The sequence below is a fragment of the Rattus norvegicus genome, chromosome 14 (genome assembly GCF_036323735.1).
Source record: "Rattus norvegicus strain BN/NHsdMcwi chromosome 14, GRCr8, whole genome shotgun sequence".
Lineage (NCBI taxonomy): Eukaryota > Metazoa > Chordata > Mammalia > Rodentia > Muridae > Rattus > Rattus norvegicus.
The window spans coordinates 78,033,750-78,061,351 of NC_086032.1; the positions used below are offsets into that span (position 1 = coordinate 78,033,750).

At 52.9% G+C, this 27,602-nt stretch overlaps 1 protein-coding gene across 1 annotated transcript; it reads left to right on the forward strand.

Annotated features, from left to right (window-relative positions):
- Nucleotides 1–1,455: 1,455 nt before the first annotated feature.
- Nucleotides 1,456–25,969, forward strand: Wfs1 (wolframin ER transmembrane glycoprotein). Its single transcript, NM_031823.1, is given in 8 exon segments — nucleotides 1,456–1,467; nucleotides 9,023–9,262; nucleotides 15,540–15,622; nucleotides 17,032–17,176; nucleotides 18,760–18,930; nucleotides 19,414–19,494; nucleotides 20,981–21,132; nucleotides 24,112–25,969. Coding segments are annotated over 7 exon segments (2,673 nt in total). The 5' UTR covers nucleotides 1,456–1,467; nucleotides 9,023–9,027; the 3' UTR covers nucleotides 25,918–25,969.
- The last annotated feature ends 1,633 nt before the right edge of the window (nucleotides 25,970–27,602 follow it).

Here is a 27,602-nt window from a genome sequence, read left to right on the forward strand (position 1 = left end):
GTTTTTTACTCTTCTGGTGCCACCCACCCTTCTTTCTGTTCCCCTGCACATGTTGATGCAGGACAAGGCCCTTGCCACGTGCTATCTGATCCTGGCTTCTCCCACCCCCAGAACAATGAGCCAAATAAACTTCTTTCCTTTGCAAATTACCTAGTTCCAGATATTCTGTCATAGCAACAGAAAATGCATTAAGACAATTGGTTACCATGGAAATGTGAATTGCTATGGCAGGGGCCACTTTTCCTTTTCCATATTGGGAGGTTTTTCCTCCAGCAACTCACAGCAACTTGTTTTGGTAAGCCAAGGCTATAGTTCTGAAAAAGCCACTGCCATCTGGTGCTCCTGCTTCTTGAACTTGCCACTACACCCGCCCCCCAAAACAGACACCCCAAACTTAGGGGTGAACCTGAAAATCTTTGCTTCTAAAGAATCACTCTGCTGGGGCACTCTTCCTTCTCTGTGAGCCTAGCTGGGGTACTTGAGAAGATTAGACCCTGAGCAGCTGCAAGAGTCGAAGGATTTGGTGAATCCGTGCTTTACACGGGTTGTACTGGTTCAGTGGGCGGAGTGCAGCTCCCAAAGATGAACAGCCAGTGCGGTCTCAGTCTGAACTCTTGCTGCAGGTCACGAGAACAGGTTCTGTGCAATGAGGTGTGCGGTTCAGGAAAGGAACGAGCATGGAAACTGGACTGTAGCTTTCATCTCCAAACCACACCTCTCAGACACTCCGGAGGGGGAAAAAGAGGGAGGAGGCTTTCAACTGCCTGACTTTCCTTGCATTATCGCCTGGCTAATCTTTAAAGCGTGCTATAGTTTGCTTTTGGGGTTTGGTAGCACGTGCACATACTTGTGCCACACTTTTTTGTACTCGTTGCTACACTGGGGAGTCCTCCTCTGTGTTTCTCGATGCCCCGGAATTAGGACGCCTGGCACGAAGTGCGCGACGTTAGTCAGCATTGTAATAGCCGGTCTGAAGTCTGAAGATGGGGCCTCATGGTGCAGAGGCGGGCTAAAGGTGGCGCGAGTTTTGCTCCTGGGTCCAACCACCTGTTATTAGGCAGGCTCACGGGCTTTGGTCAGGAAAGGGACGTCCTGGAGGCGGGGCAGCAAGGGGGCAGGGCCGGGCCGAGTCCGCTTGGAAACTTTAAACTGTGGGCCGGCTGGACCCGCCCTCTCGGCGCCATCTGTCCTCCTGGCGCCCCGAGAGAGCCAGTCACAGCAAGGCGAGGCGCACCTTGATTCGCGAGAGCACATAGTGATTGGCAGGCATGTCGACCACTCAGAGGGACTCCTCCCTCTGAGTCGCTTCAGGAATGGAGGGTGGCAGAGGCCCCGCCCAGACCCCGCCCCCTTCCCAGGGCCGCGCTGAATGTAGGGCCGCGCGCTCCGCCTGTTCAGCTGGCCGCTGCAATCTCCGCGGTTTTGGAGGAACTTCGCGGCGGGCTGGGAGGCCCAGCACTGCGGCTGGTGAGTTTTTCAGGGTCGTTGTGCCATGGCCTTGGCATTGGCCTTGGGCATGCAGCATTGGGAAGGGTTACGGAGCGCTGGGACGCGTCGCTCTCCCGGCCTCAGTTTCTCCTGATGGGTGGCGGGGCCCCAAGTCTACTCCAAGTTGCTAGAAGTTGGAAGCCAGGACTCTCGCTGCTCCACGGAGCCCGAGGTGTCTACTGTCCCAACTGAGCCAGTTGTGTCCAAGCCGAGCGCCTCTCACTCAGCTCCGGAGTCCCGGCACTCCCGCAAATCTCCCCGCGACACCGCGCTGCGGATGGTACAGCGGGTCTGAGGCTGCCCACGCCCCAGAGCTGCCCCATCAAGACCTAAGTCCCCCGACCCTGCACAGGGCCATGCAGGACCTGATCCCTGGGGCGCGTGGGGGCTCAGCCCACCCGGGAGCCGCGTGACTGTTTCTCTCCCTCTTCGGGTTCTCAGTAAAGGAGGCAGGACAGCAGGAATCCTGGGGACCCTCCTGTAGTTATCCACCCTATTAGGAACCCGCTGGCCTTGATGTGGCCACCGGTTCTGGTATGCACCGCACCTTGAGGAACTTACGTTCTGGTCAGATGACTAGAAGCCTTCTGGAAAATCTTACCCTACACTTCTGGGTGTGATGGAACCGTGTCCTTTCACCGCATTTTGTTAGTTGATCTTATATGAGAGTCCAATAAAGCAGTGTTTTGGTTTCTTGGAACTAGCTCCCTGCCACCGCCACCCTCCACCGCGCCCTTGGACCCCTACTCCCAGGGGTAGGACTTACAGTTTCCATTTGACACCAGAGGCTCAGTAGATTTGGGACACCTAATGGACAGAGCTAATGAATCTCTGCTCCCCCCACCCCCCACCCCCGCCAGCAAGCAGGTAAGCAGGTGCAGCCCCTCCTCTGTCACCTTGAACAAAGCCCCCAGGAGGTTGGCTGGGACTTTACTCTCTCCAGGATCCATCATTCACTCAGAGCTGTGTTCTAGGTTCTTGAAGCCCATGGGGATCACAGTGGCTACCTTCCCTCTTCCCTCACCTGTTCAACCTCTGTCTGTCTGGTACTGATGACACTTTCATGTACTTTTCATCTGACTAGGAATCAAGAGAGAGTTTATGCTCCAGTTTCTTCCTGAATGTTCCTTGAACGTCCTCAGATACAGGCAGGATTGGGTAGAGACACCCCTCACCTTCCTTCCCAGGTGGAAATGTATGGAACGCCCCAGTACCAGCGGCCTCCCTTACACCTTCAGAAGGCTTGGGACTGGTCGCATTGGAGACGTAGCTTAATCGTGGCCCCAGAAACACATAAATATATGACAGATGCCACACACATTCTCGTCCCTGCTGGTAATGCGGTGGAGATGGGTAGGAGCCCTGTTCTCTATAAGATACCCCTTCTCTCATGTTTCCTACATTAGGAGGGGGCTAAAGCCCCCAGCCACATGCCAAGCCACTTGTAAGTTCCCACTTCTTAGTTCCCCTTACTGAATCCAGTTACAATCTCCCCTCCTTCTCGATGTGCTGTCTACCCCAGTGCTGCCCCTGTTGTAGGCTCCTCACTCTGCCTGGATGGCTCCCACCCTCCTCTCTGGTTTTCCATGGCTCCAATCACCCTCAATGGTTCTTACATTCCTCCGGCCTATGGGATCTCCTAGCCGGGCATTCCTCTGGCTCCAGGGGGCTGATGTCTGCCTATCTCTCAACCCCCCACCCCCAGGGAATGGGGTTATCTGATGTTGAAAATCTTCCTTTCTCTTCTGATTGTCCTGAAGGCTCAGCCAGGCCTCGGCAAAGTCCATAACCTGGCTTTTCCCATGGTTAAATGAGAACCATGCGTCTGCCCAGTCCATTTCCACGGCTTTTCCATCTCAGACAGTCTAACTAGATATCACCTTCCCACCAAGTTAGATGCTTACACGTTACCCGTGGGGCATCTTCTGCTGGACAGGGAGGCCCAGTGCCCCACGCAGCCAGCCCAGCGCAGGTGCCTGACATGATATCTTCACTGTCCACCATGGCAGCCCATGCCCCTCCCTGTTCACTCCCCCTCTGTTCCCATGAACTTGTCACCTTGGGAGAGCTGGACTGTTCCTTGGTTTGGACTTAATACTCTGGGCAAAAATAGGCACCTGGGAGCCATCAAGGGCTTCGTGACCTTGTCTTGAGGGTCAGTTCTATGCCAGAGGGCTGGGTTAGGCCAGGCCAGAGCAGACCTCACAGGCCAGGGACTTGGTCACTGGTGGAGTTTAAAAGAAAGCTTCATTTCAGCTCCCCGAATGCTCCACGTTCATTACAGAGAGTTAAGGAAATGAAATTTTAAAGCTAAAATAAAACCATCTCTGTTCCTTGCCCAGAGATAGCAAGTATTGTCATGGGGGAGGGACATTTCTTTCTTTTCCTACAGATAATTTTTTAAAATCCTAAATAGACCCAGGATGATTACCAAATCTATTTTAAAATCCTGCTTGATGATATTATGTTTTGTCTCCTGTCTTGGAATCTTTCTATACAAGACTGTGGTTAGAGGCTGTGCTGTGTCTTCGCCGGTCTCTTTGGACACTAAAGGATTGCTGTGGGGGATGCGTCTCTGTGCCAGCTCTGCAGGAGTACAGTGGGGGATTGGAAATGCTGGCTGTCTTGACTTCCCAGGATGTGTAACCAAGGGACCGAGAGACTGACACCTTTCCCTGCAGAACAGAATGGAGTTGGTCCAGAGGGATAGAGGGCTCCATGTAGTCCTATAGCCCTAGCCTTTGTAGATCGCAGTCAGGCAGCCTTCTCCAGGGTGGCCTCTCTGAGGATAGCCACTCCTCAGCCCAGCTTCTTGACGCTGGCATTTGTGTTTAGTTGGGATAAAAATATGCCTTGGCGTTCACAGGGAAAGAATGCCGGCCACTTTGTGTTTTGGGATCTTACTCAAAGATGGGTTCTAAGCCTCTGCTCTGGCCACTGTGGAGCTGGGGCCAGAGCTGGGTGATGAAGCTCTTCTTCCACAGCCAGGGATTTCCAGCCCTAGGGAGGGACTTGCCTAAGGTCATTCAGCCGTGAAGTCCCCAGTGTCCTGTGTGCCTCAGGTCTCAGCCTTCATTCATTAAGCCCTAGTGTATGCCCTGAGGTGCAGCTCCGTCTTCCCGGTTCACTCCAGCTCTAGGCAAGGCCTTCCCTTTGTGTCATGGCTGTGTCTTGTGTCTCTGTGACCAATAATTCCAGGAAATTGCTTTAAATTAACAAGCTCTGTGACCTAAACTAGGCTTGGCCTTCAACCCCAGAACCTAAAAATGAATTCCCCCGCATCCACCCTGCCTTGCCAGATTTCTTTTTTTTTTTTCTTTTTTCTTTCTTTTTTTTTTTTTTTTTTCGGAGCTGGGGACCGAACCCAGGGCCTTCTTGCCAGATTTCTTATCTTGTATAGTTTTGCTTTGGCTGCAGTGTGCTCACAGTAAGTTACCTAGGAGCGCGGCAGCCAGCCATAGCCTGCTTCCCTGACATTTCCTTTTTTTTTTTTTTTTTTTTTTTTGGTTCTTTTTTTCAGAGCTGGGGACCGAACTCAGGGCCTTGCGCTTCCTAGGCAAGCGCGACATTTCCTTTTATAAGGTGTTTTTCCCCTAAAGAAGAGGTGTTCATACTCAGGGGTGTGAGTCTGTGTGCACATGCCTCTGTGTGTGTGTGTGTGTGTGTGTGTGTGTGTGTGTGTGTGTGTGTGTGTGAGAGAGAGAGAGAGAGAGAGTTAATGTGTGCACACATGTGCATGCATTTATATGTATGTGTGTGCTCATGGATGTACATGTGAATGTTCTTCAGTCACTGTCCCCCTTGGTTTTTGGAGACAAGAGTCTATCACTGGCCTGGAGCTTGTCAACTAGGTTAGGCTGACTGACCTGCATCTCTGAGGATCAGCCTGTCTCTACGTCCACATCACTGGGATTGTCGAATAAGGCTTTTGTTTGTTTTCATTTGTTTGATTGTTTGATTGTTTAGTTTTCTTCCAGACAGCGTTTCTTTGTCTAGCCTTGGCTGTCCTGGAAATAGCTCTGTACACCAGGCTGCCCTTAAACTCAGAGATCCACCTGTCTCTGGCTTCCAGGTGCTGGGATTAAAGGCACAAGCCATCACTGCCCAGCAAGTTTTTTTTTTTTTTTTAACATTGGGACCAGGGACCTTATGCCTGGCAAGCATTTTACCAACTGAACGATTTCCCCAGTCCCCCATTTAGGGGGTTCATTTTGTTCTGTTTTGGTTTGTTTTAAAATGCCTCACCATTTACAGGTGACCCTTTCTTTTACCAAATCCCGTTGCACACTGATGTGCAACTGAGGCAGGGACTAAGCTAACCAGCCATCCTGTGGTACCTGTGGTTATGAAGTGATGTCCTGTTGTCAGGAAGGTGGTCTCTTCTCCATCACAGAAAGAAGGCTGGACAGAAGCCCTGAGGGCCTGTTTAGGACCTCAATAGCAGCATCTGAGAAACTCTGTCGAACATGTGAACATGTCGCTAGAGCTGTGACTGAGGGGCTTCGTGCTGGGGAGGCCTGGGAGGGCTCCCAGAAGGAGGGCATGACAAGGCACAAACAAGGCACAAATGGTGGCACCATTTGCTTGGTACTATGGAATGACAGCCAGTGTCAGTGAAGAGACCTGGAGGAGGGTAGGGAGGGGGCAAGGCCTCTTTCAGCCAAGTGTTTGCTGAGGTTGGAGGAATCACAGATGTGGGTTAACACCCAGCCTAGGCACCTCAGTTGTTTGAACAGCGCCTCCTCCTTTCGGACCTCAGTGTCTGGGGTCTGGGCGATGGATGAGATTGAAGGCTGAAGGGTTTCTTCACCAGTGACCTGGGGTGGTACATTCCTACCTGCTCGGCTTGGAGGAGTCAACAGAAGACACACGGAAGGACTGAGCAATGCTTTTGCCTAATGACAAGTGCCATTTCTATTTCTGGGGTAGGGGTCATCCCTGGAGGTTACCTTCCTAGAGTCTGAGGTGGTCTGGGGGCTCTCCGTGTGAGAGCCCCACCCTTAGTCACTGCTGCCTGTGGGCCTCCCTTGGGTCTGTGGGCTCCTGTGGGTGTGAATCCTGCTGTCTTGCATATCTTCATGGCTCTGGATATTCCTACGGATGTGTAGTCCCCCACTGGTCTGAGTTCCCGTGGATCTACATGCCCCCTTGAGGCCACGCTTGTGGCTAGCTGACAAGGTTTTCCAGCATTGTCATTCCCAGAAGCCTTCATTTGGAAGACGGGTCAGAGTCCTGCGTTGATTTCCAAGCAGATTCATGAGGCTTGGCCATGCTTTTGGTTCTAAATACCCCTAGGGATTGTTTTAAAATAAGGGCTCAAAAGAAACATAAATAAGAAAGTAAATTGAATTAGGGGTTCTGCCCTGTGCAGGAGAATGCTAGATTGAAATCTACTTTGCTCTTTGGACACAGCTCCCATCGATGGGATCCGTTCATAGTTGGGGGTGGAACAGAAATGGACAAGCCTGTGTCTAGTGTGTAGGCCTGGATCCATCTCTGGCTTTCCCAGGGATGTATGGAAACTGTCCATCAGGGAGCTCTCTGGCCAGGCTCAGGGATAGAGGCTGAGACCTGGTCCCTTGCAACTTAGTCTTGGATGCCCCGACCTCACTCGCAGTCACCCTAGGCATGGAACTATGTCCTTGGTTCTGGGTCCTAGATAAAGACATTGATGCATGGAAGGAAAGGCACAGAAAGGCACATGCCTTCCATGCTGGAAGCTCCGGCCAAGAGAACAGGGCCCCTTTGAATCAGATTTCTACTTCCTCATTGCCAGACTCTCTAGCCTGTTCCCTTAAAAGTAATGAAGAGGCTTTCCACCATCTTGGCGCCTTTAGAGGCCTGCTGGGAACAGGACTTCTAAAAAAAAAAAAAAAAAAAAAAAGTATGTCTGGAAGGCTGTGGTGCAAGGCCATTTTTGCTGGCTACAAGCGAGGCCTCCGGAACCAAAGAGAACACACAGCTCTTCTTAAAATTGAAGGTGTTTATGCCCGAGATGAAACTGAGTTCTACTTAGGCAAGAGGTGTGCTTATGTGTACAAAGCAAAAAACAATGCAGTGACTCCTGGAGGCAAACCAAACAAAACCAGAGCGATCTGGGGAAAGTAACTCGGGCCATGGAAACAGTAGCATGATTTGTGCCAAATTCCGAAGCAACCTTCCTGCAAAGGCCACTGGACACAGAATCCGTGTGATGCTGTACCCATCCCGGATTTAAACTAATGGAGAGTAAATAAATAAAAGTAGATTTGTGCTCTTGAAAAAAAGAAAAAGTAATGAAGAGGACGAACTTGGCCTTGGCTTTGAGGGGGGTCATTTGGGATCTGAGGAGTGGTCTCCTCATACTCCCGTGTGCAAGGTCCAGCATTTTTAGGGATCTGCGCCCTCAAAGTCCTTCTAAGTTTTGGATCCAGTGCTTGCTGTTCCATAGTCTCTGATCACTGCTCGTGACTGCCTTAATTATGGTGACTTGCTATTTTCCAAGTTGCTAAGCAATGTGCAAGGCCCCTTTGCTGACCTCTGTTTCATACCAACTGCCCGCTGTGATCTTCTAGATGTTACCTCTCACACCACTACCGGCTTTCTGTAATGTGTGCTAAGAGCTGGGACCTGGTCTCCAGGATTCTGCCAGAATTGCTTTCAAATCCCGATTCACCAGTTGTGCCCCCCCCACCTCAGATTTATCACAAATGTTTCCTGTACCAGGGTGCTTGCTTATGTTTATTTTAAAGATTTGTCGTTATTTTATGCATGAGGGTTTTTGTTTACATGTTTGCGTGCGTGCGTGTGTGCATGCGTGCCATGTGCATGCATGCAGTGCCCACAGAGGCCAGTAGAGGGCATCAGACACCCTTGGACTAGAGTTACAGATAGATATGAGCTGCCATGTGGGTCTGGGATTTGAACCCAGGTCCTCTGGAGGAGAAGATAACTGAGTTGTCTCTCCAGCCCCTGTGTTCATTTGTTTAAGCTTCCGTTAGAAATCAGTGCATTTACTGAAGTTCGTTGTCTGCAGTTATGGAATCAGAAGGCTGAAGTAAGCTGTGTTCAGGCCGTGCTCGCCTCTCCACCTGCTGGGGTGGCTGTCAGACCTTGGTGTGTGTTCTCCTGCAGTTGTCTTACTTCAGCCTCTGGTCCATCTCCATGTGGCCCCTGGGCCATGTCTCTTTCTAAGGAAACAGCCCACTGAGCTTAGGACCAGCCTAAGCCTCTGTGATCTCATTCCAACAACTTCAGCTGTTACGTCTACAGAGACCTACTTTGACAGATGCTGGTGACACATGTAGGTCCCATGCATCCCCCATGGCTAGGCCCTATGTTCAGTGTACCACAGTGTCATCAGTGTCATCCTCATTTCCCAAATGAAGGCACAAAAGCCCAGGGTCACCCGTCTTGACCCGAGGGGTGGGAACTCTAGGCTGCCCTGTGGGGTAGCCTAGGCAAGCTGAGCTTGGCAGTCACACCCAGTTCTTGCTTTAACACCAGGCTGGTTCATGGCCTTTTGTGTGTGTCTAATCCTCCTCTTTGTTTGCAGGCAAGATGAGCTCAGGCACCCCACCTCCGAGCCCCTCTGGCCCACCTCCTCCACCCGCACCACAGCCCCAGGCCCGGGCCCGGCTCAATGCCACCACCTCACTGGAGCAGGACAAGATTGAACCGCCTCGTGCTCCTAGACCTCAGCCTGACTCCAGTGCTGGACGAAGTGCTGGGGAAGCAACCACGCCGGAGCCTTGGGCCCCTCACGCCAGCAGCCGAGAAGGGACAGATAAAGCTGGTAAGGAGACAGCCAGTTCTTCAGTCCTTAGCCCACAACAGGGGGAGCAGGGGGAGCACACAGGCCAGGCTCCTACAGAAGCTCAATCAGGGCATTCTGCGGTACTGAGGCTGCAGCATCCAGAGCGTGTAGCTGTCAACTGTATGGCCATCCCTGCAGTCAGCATCTCTCTCCTTCCCCCTGTGCAGCAGTTACAGGCGGACCACATGGCTCACAGTCAAGCCTGCCTTCTCTGTGGCCCTCCTTGGATCCCCCAGCCCTCAGAGTGGCTGGGGAGCTTATTGCCAGTCCTGTGTCTTACCTCTGGGTTGTCACTTGTCATTCTGCATCCCTCAGAGTAGCCTTCATAGTCTAGCACCTCCTCTTTGCCCACTGAGAACCTCCCCAAAGTGCTCTGTTCACCTCACCTTTTGGAATACCACTTGCTCTGAGGTCTCCTACCGCTAGCCCATCCCAGCCTCCACCTGTGGAAAGAACTACATATTCTGTTGCAGCCTGGCACCTGTCAGAGGGCATGCATGGGTATGTGCGGACACACACACACACACACACACACACACACACACACACACACACTATGAGGATATGAGGATAGCAGTTTCCAGAGAAATATCCTCCTTCTGTGTTGCAGTCTGATGTTCTCTTCCCAATCTCTTAATTAAAATAAAAAAAAAATGCTCCCATTGAGGTGCATTTAAATTGCTGGGTGAAAACTTAGCCCTGGGATTAGCTGCTACCCAGGCCCCTGGTTTGGAAGTATCCTGAGACATAGTGGGTGGTTTAATGGTTGAGGACTGAGCGTGGGGCTCTGTGCCTTACAGGGGCTGTCTGTGTGATCACAATGGGACTTCTCGTCAGCCTCTGGCCTCCCCAGGTTCTTGCACCTTCAGGTAGCATGTGCCCCTCTCCAATGTGAGACACCAGACCTGAGGGGTGGGGGCGGGGCGGGGCCGGGCTAGCATCCTGTGAAGTGAGTGAGAGCACTGGTATCAGCATCGGCAGCGGTCAGAGTCCAGCAGTGCAAGACAGGGTCCGTCCTACAGGGACTTGTGGGGCAGAGGACAGGAGCCTGTCAGAAAAGAGCACTGAGGACCACGTGGAGAGTGGGGCACGGCCTGTCACAATGCAGGAGGGGAATGCTGCCCCTTGATGGCAACTGATTAGCATTGACTCAGGCAGGCCCTAGATCCTGTGTACCAGGCCCATCCCCTCCAGCTAGTTCTGCCTCCCTGGCATTTGTGTGCACTTTGCAGTTTTGATTGACACCGAGTGCCGGTGTGTGGTGTCCCTGGGCCTTTGCCCCTCAGTGAGACTGGTCTCAGAGTGGAGCTGCATCATTGAGGGACAGTTTGTGCCAAATTACTTCTCCCCACAGACTGTACGGAGGGGATGCCTACCTATGTGGCCTCTGCTACTGCCAGGCAGATGCTGAGACCATCCCTTGCTTCATATGGCTGGGTTAGTGTGAGGCTCCCTTTGGTCCCTGCTGTGGTGGGGGTGAGTGATGGAGTAGGGCTTGGTGTGGTAGGGGTGAGTGATGAGGTAGGGCCTGGTGTGGTAGGGGTGAGTGATGGGGTAGGGCCTGATGTGGTAGGGGTGAGTGAAGGGGTAGGGCCTGGTGTGGTAGGGATGAGTGAAGGGGTAGGGCCTGGTGTGGTAGGGGTGAGAGATGAGATGGGGTAGGGCCTGGTGTGGCAGGGGTGAGTGATGGGGTAACCCATCCCTTCCTGGTCAGTTTCTGCTGTCACTTTGCTTCAGATGTTGGCATTTTCGATTTCCCCCTGAGAGAGGCCATCAATGACCACTCTGACCCAGCAGGGTCCCCACCTGGCACCTTCTGGGTAACACTGTCTGTCAGCCTGTCCGCAGAAGAAGGAAGGCCCGGAGTTTCAACGTCTGGCCCACGGGACCACTCTGGCTGCCTCCCTGGCAGAGCAGAAAGGATTTCAGCCTGGTTGGCCGGGGTTGAGACTCCTGGGAAGCATCACCCTCAACCCTGTCCTGTACGTGGGCCCTTCGCTTTATGAATCTATTTAAAAGATCACTGTGGGGGACGGAGAGATGGCTCAGCGGTTAAGAGCTCCTCTTCCAGAGATCCTGAGTTCAGTTCCCAGCAACCACATGGCAGCTCACAACCATCTGTAATGGGATCTGCTTCTGTCTTCTGGTGTCTGAAGACAGAACAATTATGTACATAAAATAAATAAATCAATCTTCAGCAAGAGAGGGAGGGGGAGTGGGGAAGAGAGGGAGGGTCACTGTGTCCCTCAGCTTTGCCTCTAAGGTAGGCAAGGCCTGGCCCAGATCCAAGCCCAGTGACAAATGCCACCCACCCCTTCTCTCTGATATCGTGTGACCGTGGGGGCAGAGGCCATGGCCGGAAAGCTGGGTTTCAATCTGGGTAACTTAGTAAAAGGCCCAGACTGTGGGTTTCAGACACCACCAGGAAGCAGGTGTCAGCTGTGCTCTGCCCACTGTGGTGCTGGGCAGAGCCAGCCAGGCGGATTAGCAATCTGGAGGTCCCAGTCCTTAAGGTCTAAGCTTCAACTCTGTGACCCTGGTCACTGGTGTGTGATGGTAGGCCCCGCCCTGTTGGCAGGGGCAGTGGGGCCGAGAGTTCCTGCCAGGGAGAGTTAATGAACATGGAACTACTGTGTGCCTCTTTACATGCTACCTCTTCAGGCCTCCTGAAGCACCAGCCCCAGCCCCATTTCAGGCCCAGGGACAGGCACTGTCACCTGTTGCCATTTCCTCAGAGATGAGAAAGCAAATGGGAAAAAGGACCAGTGGACCCAGGGTCCCCTGCTAGGGTGGGAGAAGCAGGAGTTAGGAATAGTTTGACCTTGTGCTTACCCAGTGGGTCACCAGGGACTTGGTGACCAAGGACAGAGGACATGGTGTATGCCTTTTGAATTGAATCCCTGTCCCCAGGGACCCCTCACTGTACTGCACAGTCTGCATCAAGTGCATCAAGTCAGTTATCTCTCCCCAGGGCAGAGCCTGCCAGGCTTTGGTGACAGAGGCTCCAAGGCCCATGCCTGCCCTGTAGGACTGTTCCCAGGCCTGTGCAGTATGGCGATAAGTGAGTGATTGTGTCCTCCGGGTTGATCTCAGTGCTGGAGACTTTGGTCGTAGCTCCTGAGGGAACCTGGGGTTTTCTATATACTGTTCAGGGCATCTGAAGTTTGCCTGGAGAAGGGATCACCTGGATTGCCTTTCAAAGCTTAGGACACAGAACAGAGCTGCTTAGTTAGGGGTCCCCATTTTCTAACTGTCCCTGAGACTTGCTTCTGGTGCATAGAACCTTGCTGGTACACTCATTCTTCCTGGCCCTGCTGTTAGCCTTGGCAACTCAGCACATAAGAAATTGCTGCTGCTAGTGGTGGTGGTGGTCATGGCTGGACTTGGATGCTCCTGAAACCAGACAGCAAAGGAGACCAGTGACAAGGGCTAGTGGAAGGCCACAGGAAGTTAGGAGGTTCTGAGGGAGCAGGGGAGATGGCTGAACTGTGAGATGGATCCATTCTGAATTTTGTCCCAGCAATGCTGCGATATAAGTCGTCTCCAGTGTGCCCAGCAGTCAGCAGAGGAGCCCAGCCCCTTCTCCTAGGTGTCCTGATCTTCAGGCCCAAGGAGTCCATCACTCTGCTCAAGCAGAAGCCCTGCGCCTGGTCCTACTGACCTAGGTGGCCTTAGGTGACCTTGGTGACAGTGGACACAGCGGGTGGGGAGACTCAGCCTGGTCCACTGATGCTGCTCTTGTGCACCTCTGGTGGAAGGGCTGACTAGGCCTCAGCTGCCTAGTGCTCACAGATGGGTTAGGTAACGGTGCTACCCTGGCCCAATCAGTGCTGCATGGGGTGGGCCCTGGCGTGACGGGAGGAAGGAATGTAGGCTGTGCCGTGTGGATCTGCAGTCCTGGCCTAGATGTACCTTGGATCAAGCATGGATCTCTGGGACAGGCTATCTCCTTTTCTCCTCATCCCTTTGGGCCTCTCTGCAATCTCTGGGCCTCACAGAGCGTCCGGTAGGACCGTGACTGTTTAGGTGTGAGGGCCAATGTAGATGTGGGTGTGAGAACACATTATCCCTGCTGACCTTAGGCCACACAACTGAGTGACCCTCTGAGTCACGTTGTTGGCCATTTAGGACCTAGCTGATGTCCCCAAGGACACTTCGTGACCCAGTCAGTGCTGGTGCTCTCGGAGTCTTCTGAGAATCTGGCAGCGTGCTCCTGTTTGTTCCTTTTAGCCTCTGGTTGCATTCCAAGCCTCTAATGTCAGCCTCTCCAGGAAGTCTCTTCAGGCAGGGCTGGTGTCGCCAGTCATCATGTCACCTGAGCTGACAGCATGGCTGTCCTTACTGATGCTCGGAGTGGGCCGTGACAAGGACAGGAGTCTCATCAGTTCTGGGCCCAGTAACTGTCTGCTGGGTTGGTGGTAGGAGCCAAGTGCCTTAGCCTGGTTCTGGCCACTTGAGCAGTTGTCTACCTTTGTGCCTTCCCTAAGGCTCTGCTAGCCTGAGGAGCAGGCCTCAAATGTTTTTGAAGAACCCCTCAGCCCAGAGTGACCCTGGTCGCCCCATGTGGGGGACTCTCTCAGTTCTGACTGCCCTGTATGGAGGAATGAGTATCCCCAGCCACCTGCGGGAGACTCCTTCAACGTGGCTATCCTCCGTGGGAAACCACATTGGCCCAGGATAGCCCCAATTACTCTGTTTATTGTGGAGCCCCTCAGCCAAGTGCCCTTGACTGCCCCATGCGGGAAAACCCTGATTGGTACATTTTGATCCTCTGCTCTGGCCACCAGGGTGAGGTGGCCCTTGTGCCTTTGTCATTCTTGCTCATCAACGTAATCCCTCGTGATGGCTGTCATGAGAGGGACAGAAACACTGGAGGCCAAGGACGTAGAACCAAGGATGAAGAAGTGGGGAGAGCACAGCATGTGAGAGACATGATGCTGTGCTAGATCTACTGGTCGCATGTTTATAAATGTTTTTTTCTGGGAGCATTTAGCATGCATTGGGAAGTTTAAGGAACTTAAGTTGTAAGTTGGCTCGCTGCATGAAGGCTGCCTCTGAGACTGCCTGGTGCAGTCAGGCCTGGTAGGGAAAGATGCCAGAGGTTGCCTGGTGTGGCTGAGCATGGCTCTGCTCCTGGTGAGAGCTTCTCCCACCCTTTGCTGCTTCAATGAATCAAAGCCAGCCAGGCAGCACTGTTGCCAGACAGAGTGAGGGCAGGGCTGGTGTGTAGGGGGCAGAGAATTGCTATGCACCTGCTCCCTTGTCTGCCCAACACACTCTTCCTTTCTGTTCTGAGTCTGCTGACCTGTACTGCTGGAAACTGGGGCGTGGAGACCAGTTAGATCCAGTGTAATGAACCACACCGGTCCGGTGCACAGCTGGGGGCGGGGTGGATGAAGGAGCTGGTGTTAGCAGAAAGGATGGTGCGGCAGAGGGGCCTCTGAGATGGCCAGCAGAGATGCCAAGTTAGCAAGCCGTGAAGGATTCTTCCAAGTGCATGGGGCCTGTGGGTGAGCACCAACTGAAGAGATGGGCAGGGCCCTGTCTGGGGGCTCACAGAGGTCAGGGCTTGCCACAGAGCCAGTCTGGCATGAGAGGATGGCCCAGTGTAGAATCTATAGGCCTGACTGTGTCCATCCCTGAACCATGTACTTGTTCATGCAAGGAGGTACCAGGTGGGCTTGTGTGCGCTTCCCTGCAGCCCTGGATGAAGTTATTTCTTATTAGAACGTGATGAGTTCGTAAGGGTAGAGCCTCATAAATGGGATTAGTGCCCTTGTAGCTATCTCACCCCTTCCATGAGAAGACAGGGCAAGGTGCCACCACGAGCTATAAACCAGGCTCCTCTGAAACCAGTCTGCAGGCACTGTGAACCCGGACTTCTCAAACTTCAACTCCAGTTTGTAAGTTCCCGGTCTATAGCGTTTGTCACAGCAGCCCCGTCAGTGAAGATACCCACTCTTAGGGAAAAAAGAATGCCCGTCAGCTGTGCCTTCCAAAGCTACAGCCTGCTGAGTGTTTCCTCGCTCTTTCAGGCCTCTCAGACTACAGTCTCCACACCCCCAGTCTAAAATCGGCTACCACTGTCCTGGCTTGCTGGTAGCATTGGAAGACAACCTGTCTGTCATAGCCTCAGCCTCCTGCCTCTTGCCTCCGTGTTAAAGTGAGAGTTGGTAGCAGGGCGAGCCAACCTCCATTCCACTGACGGATGGTAAGGTCTGGCTGTGTGACGTTCTGATTTCTCCTCGTGTTCAAGGTCCCATGAAGGCAGATGTGGAGATCCCCTTTGAAGAAATCCTGGAGAAGGCCAAGGCTGGAGACCCCAAAGCACAGACAGAGGTGAGGACCAGTGTCTGGGGGAATCTTAGGACATGACCCCAGCACGATGGGTCTAGCCTGGTGTCCTGTGGCTCTGGTCTCTTCTGCAGGGACAGGGAGCTAGCATGTCTATACCAGCCTCCATATTGGTTAGGCTTTGGTGGGTTTCTCTCTCCCTCAATTCCTTCCTGGTATAACTCTGTTCACCACTCTGGTCCTGCATACATCCTGTCTTGGGCATGTGCTCCTGCAAGACACCCTTCCTGTCCACCAAGAGGCTTGTTCCCTTAGGAGGGTCTGTCTCAGCTGACCCTCTACCCAGGGCATTGTGGGATAGGACAGTCAAGAGCAGAGAAACTCAGGCAGGACCCAAGTACACAGGGAGGAAGACAGAGACCTGATCAGCCATCTTTTCTCTCCTCATCATGCCCTGGTATGTGTGAATCAGTAGGCCCATTTTTTTTTTTTACTGCAATGGAAGCCAAGAAGGTTTTTGTCTCCTCCAGCCTTCCATCAGTACTCTGAAGGCTGCCATACCAATCCAAGTTCCCTGATATTTTCCATCCCAAGGTCTAGAATGCTAGAGGACTCCACCCTGCCTCCAGCCTCACCTCAGCCTACCCTATGGGGGGCGAGGGGTGTCACTGTGTGACACAGGGGCTTAGAGTGACTCAAGCAAGTGACTCCTGGAGTTTCCCACCCTACAACCCTCAAAGAAGGGGGAGGGCATCTACACAGAGCACCAGGAAAGTTTTCTCTTTGTGTCTGAGGGACTATGAAGTTATACCCAGCCCATGCCTGTGCCTCTGGCTAGAGAGCATCCACAGTGCTGTGTTCTTGGCTTCACTTTGCCCATCTGTAGAGTGGGAAGATTGGACTGGATTGGTGCATTTTTGCATAGGGCCAGATAGTAAATATTTGGGACTCTACAATCTGTCTAAACTAACCAAACTTCCCATGGAAAAGAGCAAACCTGTCATGCCAACATGGAAGCCAGCAGCCAAGCTTGTGCTCTAGTAGATCTGTCAGAGCTGGTGAAACCACTCAGCCCGGTGACCTGAGTTCAATTCCCAGCATCCATATGATAGGAAGACAGAACTGAATCCCACGATCCTCTAAATAAATAAATGTAATGGTTATTTTAATAAAAATAATTCTATTATAACAATAAAGGAGTAATCTGGACTAAGGCCAGAGCCTCTCCTGGCGGCCATTCTTCAGCATGAGCTGTTGGGGAGGTAGCAAATGGACTCAGCCGTTCTAGTTCTCTGACCACAATGGAGTCCTAGCACTCAGGAGGCAGGAACAAGAGAAGGAGCTAAATACGGCATAGAGCCCATGATTACATCATTATAGAAGGTCCCACACCTGCCCCATAGTGAAGAGGGCAGAGCCCCAGAAGCCATAATGATGGATGTCTCTGCCTTTAGGTGGGCAAACACTACCTGCGACTTGCCAATGATGCAGATGAAGAGCTCAACAGCTGCTCGGCTGTGGCCTGGCTAATCCTGGCAGCCAAGCAGGGCAGGCGGGAGGCCGTGAAGCTGCTGAGGCGGTGCCTAGCTGACCGGAAAGGTGAGGCTGTGTGAGGCCTCTAGCACTGCCTTCGCTGTGCGCTCTGCAGTGCTGGCCAGGCCACTGGGAAGGGAGACGCACTTTTGGTCGTCTCCTCGGGCTTAGAGGTTTTTGAAATCTGCCAGCTACTTCACAAGCTAGACCAATTGCATGTCCTTTGTCCTGTGCTTGGGGTCCACAAGAAATAGTTAATGAGGTCTCACTTCTGTAAATCTTAGAGTCAGAGAGAGGCATCTTTCCCAAGTGTCTTGGACTGTGAGTGTCTTGCAGACTCCAAGACTGAGAAAGAGGTGACACAGGTGCTTCACATAGTTTTTGCTGTTGTATGTTTTGATATTTATGTATTTTTTTAAGATTTTATTTATTATATATAAGTACACTGTGGCTGTCTTCAGACACACCAGAAGAGGGCATCAGATCTCATTACAGATGGCTGTGAGCCACCATGTGGTTGCTGGGAATTGAACTCAGGACCTGTGGAAAAACTTTCAGTGCTTTTAACCACTGAGCCATCTCGCCAGCCCCTTGACATTTATTTTTAACTGTAAATTTTTATGCTGCTGTGCAAAATTTGCAATATCAAGAAGCCACAAGGATACAGATTCCTCTTAACCCAAAGTCCAGAGAGGTACTTTGTATCTTTTCTTCTCTACAAATCATAGTGTTTTCAATGTTACATTTGTTACATTTAGTATCAGACTCTTTTCCCTTTGACAACTTGCCTGGTGGTTTGGGGAAGGAAAAACAAAACAAAAACAGGAATGTTTTCCCCATTAAATCCCGTCAGCCAGGATGTCTCAACCACGCTGCACAGGCCACGGCAGCTGGAATAACCTAGAGCTGGCCAGCAAAGGGGAGAGCAAACCACATAACCAGATCTGGAGCCGGTGGTTCCCAGGGCTGCTTGGGAGCAGAGGCAGGGGCATAACCCTGAAGGGTGGGAAGGGAAGGCAGCACAAGCTCAGCTGGCCTGCATGCCCTGGCCTGCATTCCTACCCCAAGATTCCTGGGCAGATAAAAAGCGCAATCCTCCTGAGATTTGCCATTCTACAGCTCCTGCCCCTGTCTCCGCTCACCTCAATCCCCTGAACCTCTGGCATTCTGTGTTCTGTGTAGAAGATGTCATGTTCCCAGCAACCCCAGGAAGGGCCTCAGCCCAGGAATCACTGTGAGCACAGGGGTGTCCCCTCCCTGCCACACTCACACTGGTAATTGCAGACCCCCATTTTGGGCAGCCTGGTCCTTTTCAGACCTGTGGTTTGGTCCCGCAGCACCTTGCTTTGCATCTCATCTCTATAGTACCTGCTGATGAGTGTCCCCACGGACGAGGTGTGAGCAGAAACGAGCACAAGCAGCCCTGTGCTTCAGTGGACACTCACACATTGCCAGACCAGCCTGGCCTCCGTCCTGGAGCATGGATGCTGTCAGGGATAGGCTCAGACGGGCTCTAGTGGCAGGTATCCACTCTACCCTGAGTCAAAGAAGCCAGTCAGACCTCCCTCACATCCCTGTGGCCAGCCTCCTGAGAGTGTTCCTGGGGGCTGCTGTGAGGTATGGGTTTGCCTAATGTCTTTCTCTGTCAGGCATCACTTCTGAGAATGAGGCCGAGGTGAAGCAGCTATCCTCTGAGACCGACCTGGAAAGGGCAGTGCGCAAGGCTGCCCTGGTCATGTACTGGAAACTCAACCCCAAGAAGAAGAAGCAGGTGGCTGTGTCCGAGCTGCTGGAGAATGTCGGGCAGGTCAACGAGCAGGGTAGGCCAGCATCTCACTAACAACCGCTCTCCCTTTGCCTTTCCTGTGGGGTTTGGGCCCCCATGGTTGAGAGGTGACCAGCGTGTTAGCAAGACTATAAAATTCATTTATTGCTCATCAGTTTATCAGAGTGTACTGGGCTGCTTTGAGCTCTAGGACCAGAGATATAGGGAGTGACAGGAACCTGGTCCTCACCCCCAGGGAGCTGCCCAGTATATGATATTGGCTGAAGATAGTCAGGAGAGGCATTGCCAGGCAAGGAGGGAAAGGGTTTGTGGGTGTGCTCATCACTGAATATGCTGGCACTACTCGTGATGGCTCAGAAGTGGCTACCCAGGGATATGACCCTTGCATATGATGAGACCCCAAGCCCTGTGATCCCTGCGAACAGTGATAACCCAGGATCCCGAGCTCCTATACCCAGTGGGCTACAGGGCAGGACGACTCAGCAGCCCTGGCTTCCAATCCTCTCTGATCTTACAGATGGAGGGGCGCAGCCAGGCCCCGTCCCCAAGTCCCTGCAGAAGCAGAGGCGCATGCTGGAGCGTCTAGTGAGCAGTGAATGTGAGTATGTCCACCCTGTGAGTATGTCCACCCTGCGCTGCAGTCCTGCTACCTGCTTCCCGCACACCACCCAGCACCATACCCACTCTTAATCATGTGTCCTAGCCTGAGTCCTCTCCCAGTGTCTCATGCTTAAACGGACTCTCGTTCAGTCTCTTTGGGTAACAGTGTTTTGGCCCCTGGGACCTAAGCCTTGTACTCTGGGAGTCTCAGGTGGGAAACAGACCTTCAGTGTGACGGCCCTCACCAGGTGAAGGCCAGAGACGGGGCTGGTGCCTGAGTGACCTGAAAGGGAGACAGTTCTATAAACAGGCAGGAGAGGGACCAGAGCGTTGTGTAGGATGTGTCCCAGTGAGGCAGATGTAATTAACAGCACCCATGTGGGATGGGAGAGAGACTGGGGATGCAAGGAGCTGGAAGTGGCCTTGGAATGGAATGTCTGGGGTCAGAGAATTAGAAGACACTACACCATAGCGTCATATGTGTGGAAGGGTGGGATTTGTGGTTCACTAGCTCAGGCTCCATTCCTTGAGAAGATGGACAGATCTTAGGGGCTTCTCAGCACTGATAGGAGACCTAAGTTCAGGGCATCCTTGTGAGGCCCAGTGGGTGGGACAGGGCTTCACAGTTGTGACTCATCATGTTAACTCCTGAGTGCAGCCTCCCCGAGCTAACTCAGTGAGAGCTTCCAACATGGCCATGGCTCTTGGTGATTCTGCGAGTATCTAGTGTCTTCCCTGAAGGCTGGGAGCCCAACCTTTAGCACATGCTACATTTCTTTTACATGTCCTTGGCATTTCCCAGGGCTTAAAAAAACATCCAGTGCATAGTGGGCTCTTGGCGGATACAGGTGACATAGAAGGTTTGCAGACACACACACAGTAGGCCCTCAAGGGGATCCTGGTGGGGTGGGAACAAAAGGCAGACTTATGTTGGCCTTCTATAAACGCTGTGAGATGAGAGCGTGGCGGACACATGGTAGATCTTGTTGGATGGAGGAGCTAATGGGTGTGTAGTAGGTCTTTTCTTGGGTCATGATGGATGGGAGTCGGAGAGTATGGCAGGCCCATAGATCCTATTGTATGGAGGGTCGGGTGGTGGGTGGCCTCAGGAAAGTTAGTCCCCAGCATCCTGAGGCCCAGCATGGTAGAGAGAAGGGCATCAAAGAGTGCTGGGGAGCAGCTGATTGACGGTCTAGCAATAGGGCTTGGCTTAAAGTGGGCTTTAGGCATTAAGGACTAGACGGGCATGTCATTTCACACATGTAGCACATTGCCTAGGTCAGAGGTGGGGGGGTGGGGCAGGTAACAGACAGCAGACAAACTCCTTCCTCCACACCCAAACAGGTTCTTTTTTATGTCTTTGTCCAAGGAATGGTCCTGTGCCTGAACCTAGCTGGGCCCCAGGGTGCCGTCCTGTGTCATGTGTGTATTGGGGTCACAGTGGGTATATGGTTTGGAGAACCTGGTATCTTTCTGTGCTTCAGCCAAGAACTACATTGCTCTGGACGATTTTGTGGAGCTCACCAAGAAGTATGCCAAGGGCATCATCCCCAACAACCTGTTCCTGCAGGATGAGGATGAAGATGAAGACGAGCTGTCAGGGAAGAGCCCCGAGGACCTGCCACTACGCCAGAAGGTACGTGCAGCTCCTGCCCGGCACCCTGGCTTACTCCTGGGAGCTGCAGGCCGGGGGTCCTTAGCTTTACAGACATACCCGGATCTGGGTCCCCTGGGTCATCTGAGGTTCCTGTGTGAGGCGGTGCCTCGGCTCAGAAAGCAGAGGCAGGGTCATACAGTATACTCGGGTGATAGAATCAGAGCCTTTATGCCAGGGCAGCAGGATGAGGTGTTGGGGTTACACTTACATTAAGATTCACTATGTAGTGACGCTGTCTGTGGCCCAGGACAGAGGCTACTTTCTGAATATGCCACCCTCCAAACCAAGTGCTAGTGTCTGGGCCAGCTCAGCCACGGGCCTGGTTACTGAATCTACCATACAGGGACAGCAAGGGTGAGCTGGGAGAACAGACACTGGTGGGAGACAAGAAGAATAGGAGGGATATAGAAATGTACCCGGCTTTGACCAGGCTCCACACTGTCATTGGGACTCAGTGTAGACACAAGGTGTGGCCGTAGTACCATTGCAGAGCTGCCCCGGGTCAGTTATGAACCTGGTCAGATGTATCTATGTCTCAGGCTGCAGGAATGCAAGCATCCCTGGGTACTGGGCAGTTTGACCCAGGTAAGTGCTTCAGGCAGTGTGGCCCCAAAGCCAAGGCCCACACACGGGCCTATGAGCAGAGGAACTGTTATGAAGCACATGGCTTGTGCGTGCCTCAGTTCCAGTGTTGACGGCTAAGAAGACACCATCCACACATACCAGCAAGATTAGATTGGGGTAACTAAGTTAAAATGGGGGCAGCTGGGTCCGCTGGCTAGGAAGTGACAAGACAGTCTTCACAGGGGGCTAGAGTGTAAAGCAGGTCACCCCAGGGGCTGGGGAGACAGGACAGAAGTAAGAGAGAAAGTGGGGAGCAGTTCACCACAGCACTCCAGAGAGAGAAGGCCCATGTGCAAGCCATGCCCCCAGGCTGTTGACAGGTAAAGCCTCACCTTGTCCCTGAGGATGAGTAGCAGGTCCGGAGCAGAAAGGACGGTTACTGGGAAAGTCCTGAGCATCAGGCTGACTTAGAGGCTCGTGGCTGTGAGGAACACAGTCTACACTAGACTGAGCGTGTTCACAGACAGGATTCCCGGATGGTGCTCCTGCTAGGAGAGGAGGAAGCTGGGGTGCGCGGTCTGTGTGGTTCTTGGCAAAGAAGAGCCCCACTCTTGCTAATGGGGGTCAAGAGCGTTCCAGTGTGCACTGTGAGGCCTCCTTCCGCCACCCCACAGGGATGTGCCTGAGTTTTGTGAGATCTAGAAGTCCTTTTGAGGAGAGAGATTTAAAGTCTGTGTAGAGATAAGCAAGGCCCTGTGTGGCCATGTTTAGAGCCATCCCAGTTGTGGGCTGTCACTGCCAGTCTCGTGCAGAGAGACAAAGCAGCAAGCCCTCCCAGGTGTCTTCACATTCGGGCTGCCTCAGCCCTCCATGCCTTCTCTTGCAAGGGACATACAGGGGGACTGTGAACTGATGTGACTCCCACAAAGAATGTTCTAGATGCCCAGCAGTTTTCCTCAAGCCCAGGGACTCAGGGTGACCTCTTATAAGCAAATTTAATATTTTTAAATCCTATATGTTTTACGTTAACTTACAGAAAATCTGATGTGGACATTTCCTCTCAGGTTTCAGCAGAAGCTGGCTTCCCGCCACTTGCCTCTGGTGTGCTGAATAAAGGTGGTCATGCTCCCTGTCAGCTTGGGTTGCAGTGTCCTGCTCTCGGCTTCCAGTGTCAGTGGGAGGGCGGGGCACTGAGCTCTCTGAGCCTCCCCGACCATCCTTCCTTGGGGCTCATAATGCTACCTGTATGTTACATATAGTGTGGCCTGTGAAGTAACGGTCCCTCTGTAGTGTGGCCTATGAAGTAACGGTCCCTGTCCCTTTGGCAGTTGAGGAAACTGAGTCAGAGTGTTGATATCCATATGCTGGAGAGGGACACGATGGCTGATGGGAAACCCACTGCTGTTGTATGTATATTTATATATAAGATACATATATATGTGTATATATGTTTTATATATGAATATACATACAATGTATATACATATTTGTATGTGTATACATATATATATATATATTTGTATGTGTGTGTGTTTTTGTTTTTGTTTTTGCTGGTGGCCGGGAGGATTTTTCTGTAGAGCCCTCCCCGTCCTGGAACTTGCTCTATAAACCAGGCTGGCCTCAAACTCAGAGATCCGCCTGACTCTGCCTCCCAAGTGCTGGGATTAAAGGTGTGTGCCACCACCACCTGGCACACTATTGTATCATGAAGCAGAAGTCCTGAGGGTGGATGGGGATCCGGGTGCCTAGGTGGCTTCCCCTAGATACAGTAGGGATGTGCAAGTCCCTAGTCACCTTAGCAGAAGGTGGGTGTCTTAGTTACTGTCTTTTTGCTGTGAAGGACACCATAACTGAGGCAACTTACATCTGAAAACATTTAATTGGGCTCTCACTTACAGTTTCAGAAGGTTGGTCTATTTCTCCGACAGAGGCAGGCAGGCAGGCATGGCGCTGGAGCAGAGCAGTAGCTGAGAGCCTCCATCTTGATCTGCAAGTTGCAGGCCTAGAGAAAGAATAAGACTGGGCCCAGTGTGTGCTTCTAAAACTTAAATCCCACCTCCAGTGCTCCAGCTCCTAACCCTCCCTAAATTGTCCACCAGCTGGGAACCAAACTTTCAAATACGTGAGCCTCTGGGGGACATTCTCATTCAAGCCAGCAAGGGAGGATCTCAGGATGGAGGTAGGGCTTAGGGGAAGACAGGTCTCTAGGGACTGTGGAGTATGGGGAGCATCGAGTGGGGGAGGTGCTCCTGGAGGGTGGATCTGTCAGGACAGGGAGTGGGAAAACCTGGGGTGAGGCATTTACCTTGTACGGAACCAGGAACAAGACGCTGTTCGTGTCGGATGGCAAGAGGCTCCTGCCCCAGTCAGTTTCAGCTCTCTGTCTCCCACTAGGTGGTGAAGTACCCCTTACACGCCATCATGGAGATCAAAGAGTACCTGATTGACGTGGCCTCCAAGGCAGGCATGCACTGGCTCTCCACCATCGTGCCCACCCATCACATCAACGCCCTCATCTTCTTCTTCATCATCAGCAACCTAACCATCGACTTCTTCGCCTTCTTCATCCCCCTGGTGGTCTTCTACCTGTCCTTCGTGTCCATGGTCATCTGCACCCTCAAAGTGTTCCAGGACAGCAAGGCCTGGGAGAACTTCCGCACTCTCACCGACCTGCTGCTGCGCTTCGAGCCCAACCTAGATGTGGAGCAGGCGGAAGTGAACTTCGGCTGGAACCACCTGGAGCCTTACATCCACTTCCTGCTGTCAGTCGTCTTCGTGATCTTCTCCTTCCCGCTGGCCAGCAAGGACTGCATCCCGTGCTCCGAGCTCGCTGTCGTCTCCGCCTTCTTCACGGTGACGAGCTACATGAGTCTGAGCAGCTCCGCCGAGCCCTACACCAGGCGGGCCCTGGTCACCGAGGTGGCTGCTGGGCTGCTGTCCCTTCTGCCCACCATGCCCGTGGACTGGCCCTTCCTGAAAGCACTCGGCCAGACGTTCTTCACCGTGCCCATCGGCCACTTCATCATCCTCAACGTCAGCCTCCCCTGCCTGCTCTATGTCTATCTCTTTTACCTCTTCTTCCGCATGGCCCAGCTGAGGAACTTCAAGGGCACCTACTGCTACCTGGTGCCCTACCTGGTGTGCTTCATGTGGTGTGAACTGTCCGTGGTCATCCTGCTCCAGTCCACCGGCCTGGGCTTGGTCCGTGCCTCCATCGGCTACTTCCTCTTCCTCTTTGCCCTCCCCATCCTGGTGGCTGGCCTTGCCCTCATGGGCACCGTGCAGTTTGCCCGATGGTTCCTGTCACTGGACCTCACCAAGATCATGGTCACCACGGTGATCTGCAGCGTGCCCCTGCTTTTCCGCTGGTGGACCAAGGCCAACTTTTCGGTGGTGGGAATGGTCAAGTCCCTGACTCGGAGCTCCATAGTGAAGCTCATTCTGGTGTGGCTCACGGCCATCCTGCTCTTTTGCTGGTTCTACGTGTACCGGTCGGAAGGCATGAAGGTCTACAATTCCACACTCACCTGGCAGCAATATGGCTTCCTGTGTGGGCCACGGGCCTGGAAGGAGACTAACATGGCCCGGACCCAGATCCTGTGCAGCCACCTGGAGGGCCACAGGGTCACGTGGACAGGCCGCTTCAAGTATGTCCGAGTGACCGAGATCGACAACAGCGCCGAGTCGGCCATCAACATGCTCCCGTTCTTCCTGGGTGACTGGATGCGCTGCCTGTACGGCGAGGCCTACCCATCCTGTAGCTCTGGTAACACGTCCACGGCTGAGGAGGAGCTCTGCCGTCTCAAGCAGCTGGCCAAGCACCCCTGCCACATCAAGAAGTTTGACCGCTACAAGTTTGAGATCACAGTGGGCATGCCCTTCGGCACCAACGGCAACCGCGGCCACGAAGAAGACGACATCACCAAGGACATCGTCCTGCGAGCCAGCAGCGAGTTCAAGGACGTGCTGCTGAACCTGCGTCAGGGCAGCCTCATAGAGTTCAGCACCATCCTCGAGGGCCGCCTGGGTAGCAAGTGGCCCGTCTTCGAGCTCAAGGCCATCAGCTGCCTCAATTGCATGACACAGCTGTCCCCTGCCCGGAGGCACGTAAAGATCGAACAGGACTGGCGTAGCACGGTGCACGGTGCCCTCAAGTTCGCCTTCGACTTCTTCTTCTTCCCATTCCTGTCTGCCGCCTGAGGAGTGTCTGCCACTGGAGGACGCCTCGGTGCATGTTGCTGTGAGGTCCTTCCGTTTGGCCACCCAGCCAGCTGGAGCAGTGCCGTGCCTAGTGTGGGCGTGCACGAGTGTGTGTGTGCGTGCGTGTATGTGACTATCTACTCCGCTCTCGTGTGGTTAGATCCCATGAGGCCCCAGGCTCTGTGCTCACCTGTAGACTGCAGAGCCTGCTGGAGGGTCGTTCTCTTTAGCACTGTCCACTCTGAATGCCGAGTGTCGTAAGAAATTGCATGCTCTCTCCCTTCACAATCCTGCCCTTCCCCCACAGAGCTGGACCTCCGAGCCTGGCCCCAAAGACCCTGTCACGAAGAGCACTTTACAGATACGAATCTTCCTCTCCAGTCCTTCATGCTGCCCTCCTACCCTTTCCTTACTTTGTGTTGGATTTATTTTTCAAAGAACCAAATATGTGTCTATGTAGACCTCGTGGTAGTGTTTCTTATTTATTTGGTTGCTGCTAAGCCTTGACAGTGGTTCACCTTCCTGGGCTATCCCCAGTGGTCACATCCTGCCTGGCTTCCTACTTGGGTATAGCATGTCCAAAGTGGGCTCTGAACACTACAGTCTGCCTTGGAGCTGTCCTATCTCTGAGGGTGGTAGGGAGTCTGTAGGGATCTCTTCTAAGTACCCCAGGACTTGGGAAACAGTGCGAGAGTGTCCCTCTCAGTACATAGGTAAGCTTGGCTATGTTCAGTGTGGCAGAGCCAAAAGCAAAAAGTTCTAAGGCAGCCGAAATAAAAGGTTTGATACCTCCAGCCTTGCTTTCTGGTCTGTTTACAGGGAGCATTGTCTGTCTGTCTGTCTGTCTATATGTCTGTCTGTGTGTGTGCGCACGCACACATGTATCACAAACCGTCTGAACCCAGATTCAATGAAAACCTGCCAGTTGGGTCACTGAGGGCAGACAGAACTGATGTCCCACATAGTTGATCCCTTCTGCCATGTAGCAGATTGGCACCATCCAGGTGTGAGGGTCTCTGAGGTCTCAGCCACAACCTCAGGCACCAGGTAACGGCACATGGGTGCCAGCCCAGCTGTTGACCCTGGCCTTTGGGCGAAAAGTGCTTTCTTTGTGGCAAGGATCATTGAAAACCAGGTCACCGATTGGACCATCTGCATGTGTCACAGTGTGGGGTTTGCGCTGTTCTATGCAGTCATGTGTGGTAATTCCACAGGGGCATAATCAGTTTGTCATGGGGACTGAGGAGTTGTGGTGCTGGGCTAGTTTCATTCCTGTTACTGTGGCAAGCACCAAACCAAAACCAACGTGGGGTCCGGGGTGGGGGTGGGGGGAAGGGGTTACTTGGCTTGCATTTGGAGGTCATAGTTCAACACTAAGGCAGGCCTGCCAGGTATTCCTCACTCACTGCCAAGGAAGTACAGCAGGAACCACTGAGGAATGGTGCTTGGTGCCTTGCTCTATGGCTCACTCACAGACCCATGCTTAGCTAACTTTCTTATACAGCCCAGCACCCTGCCTAGGGAATGGTGCTGCCCAACATGGGCTGGGCCCTCCTATGTCTGTTAACAGGATAGACCCTATGCGCACACCCACAGACCACTCTGATCTGGGCACTCACTCAATTGAGACTCCCTTCTCAGGTGACTCAGGCCTGTGTTAAGCTGATAGTCAAAGCTCACTGGGA